Raw genomic sequence first — 11,453 nt, 5'->3', positions numbered from 1 at the left:
TTTGCCTGATGTCTGAGTGTAAGGGGGGCATGAGTGTCTTGATCCCCTAAAACGTTGCTTTGACCAGAACACAGTAGAAATTGAGGCACATAGCTAGGAACCCCTGGAATCATAGAAGCTAACCCAGGGAAGAGAAGATTTACCGCCCCTTGAGGTAGCAGGGCTCTCAAAAAAGAGAGAGGAGACAAAACCAGGAGCAGGGGGTTCCTAGTGGTGGAGTGGAGAAGGGTTTCATTGCTGGGGCAGGGGTGGGGGGGCAGGTAGAGAGATGAAAGCAACTCTCAGTCTAAGCATAGAAAGGAAGTCACCCAGAGTCCTGTCTTAGGGCTCCATGTGTATCCAGGGGCCATGGAACATGGACTGAAACCAGAAATAGCTCACCAGGCCAGAACCAGAGTCCCAAACAAGGATCAGGGATTAGGACCAGGACCAAGATCAGGTCCCAGAGTTATATCCAGAGACCCAGGTCAGGAGCCAAGAACCCAGGCTTGACCAGAGTGGGCCTGCAGGTGTTCTGGAAGGGGCTGAGGCCAGCACAGGGGTGGGTACAGACAATTGGCTTTATTCATGGACACACTGGGGAGTCCCAGGATGGGGGGCAGCCCCATGACACACACACAGGAGGGGAAGGATGTCTCCATGCCACAGTCACAACACACACCTCCCGGGCCGGGTCAGGTTGGGGGTGACTCCAGTGAAATTTTCAAAGGGAGGGCAGGGGACAGAGGAACTGGAGGTAGGGGATGGAAATACATGGCCTGGCTCCTGCTTTGGGTTAAAAATACAAGTTCTTAGGTCCTGGAGGGGTTCTAGGCTACCCTGGGGAGCCCCAGGAGCCCAATTGTAGGGAGGAAGTATAGGGGACCCAGGCTCACCCAGGGAGCCCCCAGCCAGGCAGGAAGTAACTCAGTCTTAGCCTAGGCCAGGATTGATTTTGCCTAACTTTGTTTAAAAACATATGGGCCATGCTGTATCCCACCCTGGGAGAGGGGGTGGCTGGGGGAGGAGAACTGGGAGGCTCCCAGGCTCTCCACCCGGCCCACTGCCCCCAGGAGGGAGGGAGGGACAGACACCAAACACAGAGTTCTGGGAAGGGGAGAGGAGCTTGGGTCAGGAAGATCTTATGTTGAGGGTGAATGGGAGTAGGGGTTAGCCCTGGCTCTGGGGGTCAGGGGGCCGGTTATTGTGCTGCTGGTGGGAGGGCCGGAGTCCTGCCCTTTATGCTTCTGGTTCATACTCCTGGTACTCCTCCTGTGGGGTAAGTTGGGGTGGGGAAAGATATGGAAAGGAACCAAAATACATTTTAGATCCAGAGCCATAGCATTGGAAGAACCCCATTCTTTGCCCCCTGTTCAGGGCTTCTCTCCCTGAGGAAACCTCCCTCCCCTCCCTATAAGGCAGTCATGAAAGCTGAATTTTAGTCTTAGCACTGCTACTAACTTTTGTTGATCTTGGCCAAGCCCTACTAGGGCTTTTAATATTCTCTTCTGTAAAAGAAGGAGCTCAGACTAGATCTGCGGTTCTTAACTTTCTCCATGTCTTTGGCAATCTGGTGAAGCCCAGAAACCCCTTCTCAGAAAAATGTTTTTAAATGCATAGAATAACATATATAGGGTTACAAAGGAAAACAAGTATACTGATAAATAATTATCAAATTTTTTAAAAGTTCATGAACCTTAGGTTAGGAACCCCTGGGCTAGGTGACATCTAAAGTCCCTTTTCACTCCAGCATTCTTCATTCTACGTTCTTCACAGCCCCTTTCAGGTCTGACTTTCTGTGATTCTATGACCCCTCCCCACCTAAGGTCACATCTATGCAAACACAGATGTACAAACATTAAGCCACACTGATACAGAGATACATGCTTGCATACAAATATGCTGCAGTAAGTAAGCAGAAAGCTGAGGCATAAATTAGGGTCAGCATGGTCCCCCATGTCCTTTTCTGGAAGAGGACAAAGAACACTGGAGGCCTCAGCTCTGCCAGGAACTCCATTCTCCTCTTTAGCCTGGCTTTCTAAGGATAGGGAGGTCTGAGTCTGGCAGGCCTGGCCCTGAGAATCCAAAGGCTTGTTATTCTCCTGGACTGACTTCAGTGCCTACTTCCAGTGCTGAGTTTACCTGGGGGGGCTCTTCATAACTCTCTCCTTCAGTATCCAGCAGTGGCTCAGCCATTGGCTCTTCCCCAACCTCCTGGCCCACTTCTTCTGGCTAGAAGAAGAAACAGGGGAGCACTGAGGGAGGGTCCTCAGTCCTCAGTACCCTCTCAAGACAGACAGACTGACCCAAGAAAGAGAGTAGGAAATGTGAGAAAAACAAGGACCAGACTGGGTATTTCTCCCACTTCTTCCCTTGTACAACTCTCCCTCTCCTAACCCAAACCCATAAGGGAGAGAAAAAGGATGAGTGTGAGGGTTGGGGGCATCTCCTCTTAGAGACTGTCCCTTCATCTGCCCTGCCATGAGCCCCCTGCTTTGCACTGCTCCCCCCCCCACCCCCCTGTGTCCTGGTTCCTTCAGCTGCTGCTATTCTGGGATAAGCTGGGAGGCAGCCGCTGAAGGGTGAGATCCAAGACTCTCCCCCCTCCCCCTTCCCAGCTGCCACCCAGACCCAGGCAAATACCAACAGACAAAAGTGTGTCTGTTGACCATTGCTCCCCCACAGGGCACATATGTGGCTCAAATGCATAAAGATACACAGACGAATCCACAGATATCATGGGGGTACATAATGCAACCTGAATGGACAAGACTAATACCTACAGCACACAGGCATGTATGCAGTCACACGTATAGCAAGCACAACTGAGGGCTTTAATATTCCTATGCTTTATATACCTAGGTGACAAGTTTTATGAACACAGGGCAATTGCAAGCATGTTTTTAAGGGTACCTATATACACCCAAGAGGACACCTGTGGAATGCACAGAGGAATTCTCAAGGACCACGCACACATGTAGCAATGCACTGGGTTGGTAAATAGTGTCTTCTCCAATTACATGTGATTTATACCCTTTTGGCAGAGGGCATAAGAAACTGACCGGATTAGACCTTGACTCTGCTCCCTTCAGGTCACATCTGTACAAACACAGATGTACAAACACAAGCCACACTGATATGGAGATGCATGCTTGCATGCAGTTTGCTACAGCACAGACATGCTCTTATGCAAACGCAGAGGCCACTAGATGCTGCCAGGGCGTGTCTGAAGTGGGGTGGAGCCGGGTGGGGCTGGGCGGGGTCAAGTTCTCCCAAATCCCTCGCAGATCCTCCAGGGGGCGCTCACCTTCAGGTCGGTGGGGAACTCCTCTTTCTTCACCAGGCCCGTGGCAGCCGCGATGTTCCCAGCCCCAGAGAACACCGCGCCTCCTAGCTGGGACGCTTGCTCCTTGGTCTTCTCGGCCACTGGAAGGTTTCCGCAAGGGGATCAGTGCATCGCCCCCCTGTGGCCAGGGCCGGGAGCGTAGGTCTCTCCCTGCCCCAACTCAGACAGCCGACCCAGGACTCCCTCCCGCAGGACTGCGTGTTCAGTGACCCTCCCGCCTCCCGGGATATCGTGCTATCCTAGGGCACACCCCAGGCTTCCCGGGGTACCATCTGGGGCAAGGGCAGGGGAAGAGAGGAGGGGTATGCTACCTGATGTGACGCCTTGTACCACCCCCTCCCGGGTCTTGTTTCCTAGAGAAAAAGAAAAGTCTGGGATCAGAGAGTGCCCCGTAGTACAATGGAATGAAAAGAGCATAGTGGCCCTAGAATCAGAAAACCTGAGTTCAAGTACAGTCCCTTAGAGTCACTTCCTCTCTCTGGCCTCATTTTGTCCCTTTGTACCATAAAGGGCTTGAACTATTTTATTTCTAAGGTCCTTATCTCATCTTATGATGAGGGGAAGGCAGCAGAAAATTCAACCAGTAACTACCTCTGTCCCCTACCCACCAGACCAATCTGGCCCCAAAATCTGCCCGAGTCAGGGAGTCCTCCCTTGTGTGTGTGTGTGTGTGTGTGTGTGTGTGTGTGTGTGTGTGTGTGTGAGAGAGAGAGACAGAGAGAGAGAGAGAGAGACAGAGTCAGAGACAGAGACAGAGAGAGAGGAGGAGGAGAGAAGAGGAAAGAGACTGAGAGAGGAGTCTGGTATTCTTGAGTTGGACCTGGGAGAGCTTCCTCAAGACCAAGGCAAATCCAGGATGCCAAGGGAATCCAGATGGGCTTTTTTTTTTTTTTCAGGAGAAAGCCTACATGGACTAGGATAGGCAGCCACAGCCCTTGAGAAGGCCAGTCTGGTCCTTGCTATCCCTGCTGCTGTTGCCTGGTGGCCCTGAGGCAGAGGAGAAGGTCTCTCTAGCCACCAACAACTCACATGGACCCTCATTTCACTCACTGATTCTGTCCTATGATAAAATTTCCCTTCCCACAAAAGTGAATAGGACCTGAGGCTCTGGGCATCACTAGTTAGTGTGTTAAGTATTTTGGAGTTTTAAGGGGGCTTTTGTTAACAAGAACACAAATATTGTAGCTCTTGAAAAGGAAATGTTATCAAAGGAATAGCATGTCCCAGGCTGTGGGGGAAAGAGGTCCTTAACTCAAGAGAGGTGGACAGAGAATACTTCAGGGAGAGTTAGAAGGAGATAAGAGCAGGAAGGAACAAGACAAAGTCAAAGGTAATGTAAATTGTAGAGAGGTCAGAAAACCAGCCTTTGAAGAGGGTCTGAGAAAAAGATACATAATGAATATACAAGAAATATATGAGTTGTTCCCCAGTTTGACAGAGAATTATGAAAGACAGCAGTTTTCACTAGACAGCAAAGGGGTAGTTGAGTACCAAGCAGGAAAAGATTTTGTACCTTCTGAGACAAAAACAGAGGTTTTAGAAGGTTTTAGGTTTTAGCTTAAGGGCTGGAAGAGGAATGATAGAAGCTCCATTGCTCACCCAGGCATGAATCAACAAGCATTTATAAAGTGTCTATTATTCCAGGCACTGTGCTAGGCTCTGAGAGCAGCACTTTAGATTCATTGAGTTAGACTTATAAGGAACATTAAAGATTATCTAATCCAATTCCTTCATTTTACAAATGAAGAACTGAGGCACAGAGAAGGAAAGTGACTTGCTCAAGGTCACACAGCTATAAAATGGAAGAGTCAAGCTTCAAATCCAGCTCCTCTAAGTCCAAGCTTCCCAGACCCCCATTCTCTTGGCTAATAGATGCTCTTTCCATTGCCCCCCTTTCCCATTAGGGATTCCTCTTAGTTTCTCTTAAGTCTAGAAATCCAAGTGACCTTTTTTTCAGAGCCTTAGATCTGGTACCAATATCATGCTGACTAAGGAGCATGATGATGAGATGAAATGGGGAGATTCCTCAGCAACCAGAGGACAGCATGAAGAGTTAGATAGAGAAGTGAACAGGAGATGGGGGAGACAAAAATACATAGCATCACCTACTGAATCCCTATTGGACCCCAGGCTACCACCACTAACCCATCATTATAATAATGATTAGGCACATTTCTAAAAGGTTTACAAAAGACTTTCTTCCAACACCTCTGTGAGGTAGGTAACACACATATTATTATCCCTATTTTAAAGATAAGGAAAATGAAGCTCAGAGACGATTCCTGAAAATCCTAGAACATGATTTAAAGTCACCCAGCTAAGTTTTTCTGTGTCCATGCCCAGAGCTCATTCCACACCACCTTTGACTGCTTCTAATACTCTCCCCACTCCAACACCTGAACCCTGATCCCTCCCATAGTGATTCCTTCTGTTAACTCATTGTTCTAATCTCTGTTAACCCACTGACTCTTGTTCACTACCTCTTGACTTTTCATGTCACTCCCTCTTGACCCCTCTCACTGACCCATCCTCCACCCATGACTTTCATACTCCAATCCCCACTGCTCTGTTGAGATGGTCTCCTGGATAAAGCCTGACTAGTCTGCCTAGATCAGACCAGGTCTTTGGAGTGCAAGGGGGCAGCTCTCACCAACATAGAGGACACCCTCCTTGGTCTTTTCTGCAGCCTCTGTGACCCCCTGTTTGGTCTTCTCTGCAGCAGCTACCACGCCCTCCTTGGCCATGGACAGGCCCTTCATGAACATGTCCATCTTGCTGGAATCTGTGGGGGCAGTACAAAGATGACCTGTTGACGCCAGAGTAAGGTATCCTGGGGGAAATCCCAAAAGTGGAGGAGGGGAAGTCATTCCCTTTCCTCTTTGCCTCCCTTCACAATGCCTCCCCTCTGAGGACCCTACTTTCTTCAATCCAGTTCTCTGGGGAGGCTCCTATCCCTTTCCATTCACAGTGGGCCAAAGTCCCAGTGTCCTTGAAGCCCAGGAAATTGGGAGGGGCTGAGGACTCCTTTATGAGGGCTTTAGTGGAGTCAGAGCCACAGTACCAACTGGGGGGCCACACACATTGACCCATAGACGCGCGCTGACGCATGCTCAGTCACATAGGGACACACGAAGTCACACGCGCAGGCACACACGCAACCATGCCATTAGGTGGGGGTTAGAAAATCAGAGAAGAGAAATGAGGTTGGGGGCTGCAGGCTTTACTTCTACCAAGATGCCTTTCAAGCTTAACCTATTCCTCACTTTTCCCCAAAGCCCCTGTACCCTATACTCCTTCCTCTCCACCTCTCCCAGGGAGCTCAATCCCGCCCCCAGATCTAGGGCCCTGTTCCCCTTCTTCTTCCACCTTCAGACCCCAGGCCCTGTCTTCTCCAATACCTTTCCCTCATCCCCAATTCCCTTGCACCGCACGATACCTTGTTCTCATCCAGATCTGCAGCCCGGAGCTCTATGTCCCTCCCTCCCCCCCCCCCCGGGGGACCCCTGCTTCCCCCCCCCCCCCCCACTCCCCGCATCCCAGCACTCCGTTCTCCTCTAACCCCAAATCCCTTCCTTTTACAACAGACTCTATCCCCTTCCCCTCCCCCTCCCCCTCCCCCGCCCTCCCTCGGCCCCGCCGACCTGTGCTCTCCCTCCTCCCAAGCCCCAGGGCACCTTTTCTCCCCAACCCTCTCCAGCTCCCCAACAGCCCTGGCATGCCCCCCCCCACTCCTCCCGCAGCTTTTTCTGTAGCCCTTCTCGGGGCGCATGACTGCCTCACCTGGGCCCGGCCGACCGGGCTGGGGATGGATGGGTGGATGGATGGATGGATGGATGGAGAGAGGGAGGGATGCGGCGGTGGTTGGTGGATGGAGGCGCGGCGAGGTCTCTGCGGGAAGGGCCGGAGCTGGAGCAGGGGTGCAGGGGGCACTCAGATCTCTCCGGACTTGCAGGAGGGCTGAGCCATGGAGAGCAGCGCGGCCCGATTCGGAGGTGACAGCTTGCCCCCGGCCTTCCGAGCGCTCTCCCTGGTTCTGTTTGTCTCCCGATTCTTCCTCCCCAGTGTCTGCTACCAGTTTCCAGCTCCTCTCCCGGCCGCTGCGGCAGCTATGAGCTCTCGGCTCCCCCCTGGCGGCCAGAGCAAGCCCTGCTTTGGAGAGGGGAGGGGAATGGGTGGTGAGAGGGGCGGGGCGCGGCTCGCCTCCTGCTTCGTGACAGCTTGCACAGGGCGGGGCCAGGTCAGAGGGCCTGCGCTCCTACTTCAGAGTCAAAATATGTGTATCTCTATGGATTATTAGAGCTGGAAAGGGGGCTAGAGCTAAAAATAGGATCGTAGACCTGGAAACTGGAAAAGGGCTTAGAGAACAGCCAGTCCAACTTCTTTATTCTTCAGAAGGAGGAAACTGAGGCCCGTAAAGGTTAAAGGATTTGCGCAAGGTCATACAGGCAGCAAAGCTATAGAATTAGCATTCAAAGCCATATCTTACCAGTTACAATTAAAGCTTCCCCACCACTGATTTCATACTAGAGATCATAGAACTTACTCCTGGGAGGGATCATGTATTTGAATTCCCTTATTTTACAAATGAAGTGACTGAATGGGTAAAGAATCTTGCCTGAGGTCCCACAGGAATTGAACAGACATCCTCTGATGCCAAATAAGGCACACTTTCCGATGCAGTTTGAGAAGTTCAGGGACCCCCCCAAGGACCAAAGCACAGGACAGGGTTGTCTGGAATGAATTTATGGACTCAAGCATTCTTTAAGTCAAATTGGCAAAGGTTTATTATAACACTGATATGGCACGTAGAGCTGTTTATGAAACTTGCAACCTAACAAGAATGATGCTAAAGCTTATGTAGGAAAAGTGATGGATCATGTAGCAAGTATGCCAATTAGGTGATAACATACAATCTTGGTCACAGGCATCATTCACTACCGGAAACCCCGGGGGAGAGGGTTCCTAAGGGGTGTCAGGGTATATTTTTATTCTGTTATGCCTGTAATAAGATAGTTTTGGTAGTTGATGTCTCTAACTTGACCTCTGGATAGTATACAATAACTGTGGGAATCAGTACATGATAGTTTTGTTGATACAAGATAGTCTCATTCACATAAGGGCAATTCCACAGGGGTCAGCTTGTTCTTGTAACAGGGAGAGATAGTGAGATAGGGTGCCTCACTGGGCCCACTCCAGAGTTATTGCCAGAGATAGAGTCTTTGAGCTGGAGAGGAAACTGTCAAGGATAGTGTTTTGAGGCTAGGGTTTTGGAGTTGAGGTCCGAGTACAAGCACCCCATCACTTTTTACCACTTATGGTGTAGACCAGTGGATTGTAGCCTACAAGGAGGGGAAGGAGAAAAATTTGGAACTCAAAATCTTTCAAAAAATGAATGTTGAAAATTATCTTTACATGTAATCAGAAAAAATAAAATAGTATTAAAAAAGAAGAAGAAAGAAAATGCTTATTGACTTGACTGTGTAAACTTTGCTAAGTCCCCTTACCTCTCTGAGGCTCAGTTTCCTCTTCAGTAGTAATATTTGTACTACTCACATTACAGGAGTGCTGTAAAGAAAATTAAATGGAAGCTATTCTTCTTCTAGCCTTGACTTAAAGTAAGAAGATGTGTATTCAAGTCAAGACATTAGCAGTGTAGCCTTCAGCAAGTCACTTCATCTTTCTGAGCCTCAGTTTCCCTGTTTGAAATGATACTACTAGAATTATAGACCAACTTGGAAGAGATCTTGGGGACCATCTAGTCCAACCCCCTCATTTTACAGATGAGGCAACTGAGGCCCAGAGAGGTAAATTAATTTGTTCAAGGTCACATCGGTAGTAAATACAGAGCAGAGCCAGGATTTTAACCCGGGTCTTCTGACTCCAAATTCAGTGTTGTTTTTTTCACTGTGTTACACTGTCTGCCTATACTGTGTGAAATAGTAGATAGAAAGCCAACTTTAGAATCAGAATGACCTGTGTTTAAGTGTCTGACGCATACTGACTACGTTACTAGGAGCAAGGTGCTTAATTTCTCAGTGCCCCAGAAACTCTCTATGGCTATAAATTACAGAACAGTTGCTAAACTGCTTTTGTTGAGGGAGCTTCCTCACAGGGACTCTCCCCATCAAGACATATTATCTATATCACAAACCTGTTATAAGGAAAGCACTTTGTAAACCAATATTGTTCTAAGAGTCTCAGAAAGAAGAGAGAGGTTCAGTCCTCACACTCTTTCTCTTCTGTCCTCTTAGACTATTGAACTGATGGACAAGGTCAGGATCTGGGATCCAGAATGGGTCAAAGTCAGGTTAAGGCAGGGGACAGGGACAGAATTGGGGACAGATTTAGAATTAAGGGTGAGTGAATCATTTCATTGGTTTCTATATTGTTAGAATTACACTGATCCCTATACTCATAGAATCTTGGGTCATAAGGGTGCTTAGAAATCATCTAGTCTAACCCCCTCACTTTAAGGATGAAGAAACCAAGACTGAAGAAGGAAAAGTGGCTTGCCCAAAGGCACACAATTTAGTGATAGAACCTGGCCTAGAATCCAGTGTTTTAATGAGCCAGTCTCAGGTGCTCTCTCATATCATTCTACCTCTTCTAGTAAAAAACAAACCCTAACCTTCCTGAACACTGTGATCAGGGTTAGGGATAAAGTCCAGGACTGAGATGTTAAGGGTTAAGGTTAAGGATAGGAATAAGGTCCGGGTTTGTTTCTTCCTCACAACAGATCTTTCAGACATATGAAGGTACCAATTATGTCTTATCATCTCATTATACAGTCCCACCAACATTTCTTAAGTGCTCACTATGTTCTAGTCACTGTTTTGGGCTCTAGGGGACACAGAGACAAAAATGAGAATGTCCCTGCCCTCAAGAAGCTTACATTCTATTAGAAAGCAACACACCCATGGGCTTACACTTGGTTAGAGTTCCAGTAGACTTTTGCTGAGCTCACCCACTATTAGGAAAGCACTGCAAATTCAGAATAGTTGCAGGCTCTCCTTGGTCTGGGATTTCCTGCCCTGATAATTCCAATGCAAACAGGCCTAGAAGCTAGAACTGAGATCCTACCCCACTTCTATGCTCAGAATCTCAACATTATTTTTTGTTTCTGAACTCACTCTTCTGAAGGTACACTACCTAGGTCCAGCAACTGTTCCTCACTGTAGAACATTACCCCTAGGCTTAGACCACTTCCTTGTCCATCCTGGATCTATGAATGGGCACTGGGTAATGAATGACAGCACTGCCAGTTGGCAGGCACTTCTGCAACTTGCCCAAGATTGGACCTCTCTGTGTAGATCTGCCCTGGTCCATATTTTCAGTCCTCTTTCAGTTCCTGTGCACTGGCATGCTCTGTAAGGTATGGTGGTAGCTAGATACTGTCCCTCTCTACCTATCTTCCTATGCTGACTGGGTTAGAAATATGATTGGTTTCATTTTTTTTTTTTAATTTACTGATCAGGATTCAGTCTGGTGCCTTTTCTAGATTTTTGTTCAGTAGTTGTTTTGAGGAGTTCAGATATGCTTCTTCCCACTTCTCTGCCATTTTGGCTCTGCTCCTAAGTCTAAAGCTTTGTCATGTTACAAAAATTGGGAATTAATGTTCTAACAGTGTCCTTCATCTAATTTCCTGGGCTTTCTCAATTAGAGGATCTAATCAAAATAGGAATTGTTCTTAATTATCTGGGAAGGCAAAACTACTAGCTAGATGAAGAAACAGTGAACCCCTTAGCTGATCTTTGACCAAATTAATAGCTCATTGTTGACCAAACTAAGAGAAGATATATTCTTTTCTGGGAAGACCAATCTTCCCCAAGGATAGTCCCATAATATTTTATCAATAATACAAAAACCTTAACTAAAAGTCCTGTACTTTTTATTTTTGCTGTGGAATTTTTTCATCTTTTTTTTTCAAGATTGCTATGTGAATTGAAAATGGTTTAGCAGGAGTGAGAGATAATTTTTTCTGATTAAAGGAGAAACTCTATTAGTTAGAATTTATCTTTATTCAAGTTGCTTATATGTTAATACAATGTTCATCCAACAGATTTTAAGTAAATGAAGGATGTACAATTCACTTCTCCCCTCTCCTTCCACTTGGTTTGATCAACAATAA

General features: G+C 47.8%; 1 protein-coding gene across 2 annotated transcripts; it reads right to left on the bottom strand.

The window, feature by feature from the left end:
• Positions 1–555: 555 nt before the first annotated feature.
• On the bottom strand, positions 556–7,417 carry SNCB (synuclein beta). 2 transcript variants are annotated; one of them, XM_027867224.1, is made up of 6 exons: positions 7,106–7,417; positions 5,976–6,107; positions 3,637–3,678; positions 3,287–3,405; positions 2,122–2,211; positions 556–1,251 (listed from the first exon to the last, which is right to left on the bottom strand). In XM_027867224.1, exons 2-6 carry the CDS (start codon positions 6,094–6,096, stop codon positions 1,219–1,221), a joined length of 405 nt encoding a protein of 134 aa, XP_027723025.1. In that variant the 5' UTR covers positions 6,097–6,107; positions 7,106–7,417; the 3' UTR covers positions 556–1,218. The 2 variants fall into 2 exon arrangements, with proteins under 2 accessions (XP_027723025.1, XP_027723024.1); XM_027867223.1 differs by lacking the exon at positions 556–1,251 and having other exon boundaries at positions 1,681–2,211.
• Positions 7,418–11,453: the final 4,036 nt, after the last annotated feature.

Source organism: Vombatus ursinus, unplaced genomic scaffold, assembly GCF_900497805.2.
Source record: "Vombatus ursinus unplaced genomic scaffold, bare-nosed wombat genome assembly UNPS02014785.1, whole genome shotgun sequence".
Lineage (NCBI taxonomy): Eukaryota > Metazoa > Chordata > Mammalia > Diprotodontia > Vombatidae > Vombatus > Vombatus ursinus.
Note: the sequence above shows the minus strand (reverse complement) of the source record. Positions and strands in the feature narration are given on the sequence as shown.

Bases quoted from the DNA above. Each gene is read 5' to 3' on its own strand.
- SNCB (XM_027867223.1), bottom strand. From the start codon at position 6,096: ATGGACATGTTCATGAAGGGCCTGTCCATGGCCAAGGAGGGCGTGGTA. The intron at 3,679-5,975 runs GTGAGAGCTGCC...CTTTTTCTCTAG, and splicing joins GGAGGGTGTCCTCTATGTTG to GAAACAAGACCCGGGAGGGG. The intron at 3,406-3,636 runs GTAGCATACCCC...GAAACCTTCCAG, and splicing joins GGTACAAGGCGTCACATCAG to TGGCCGAGAAGACCAAGGAG.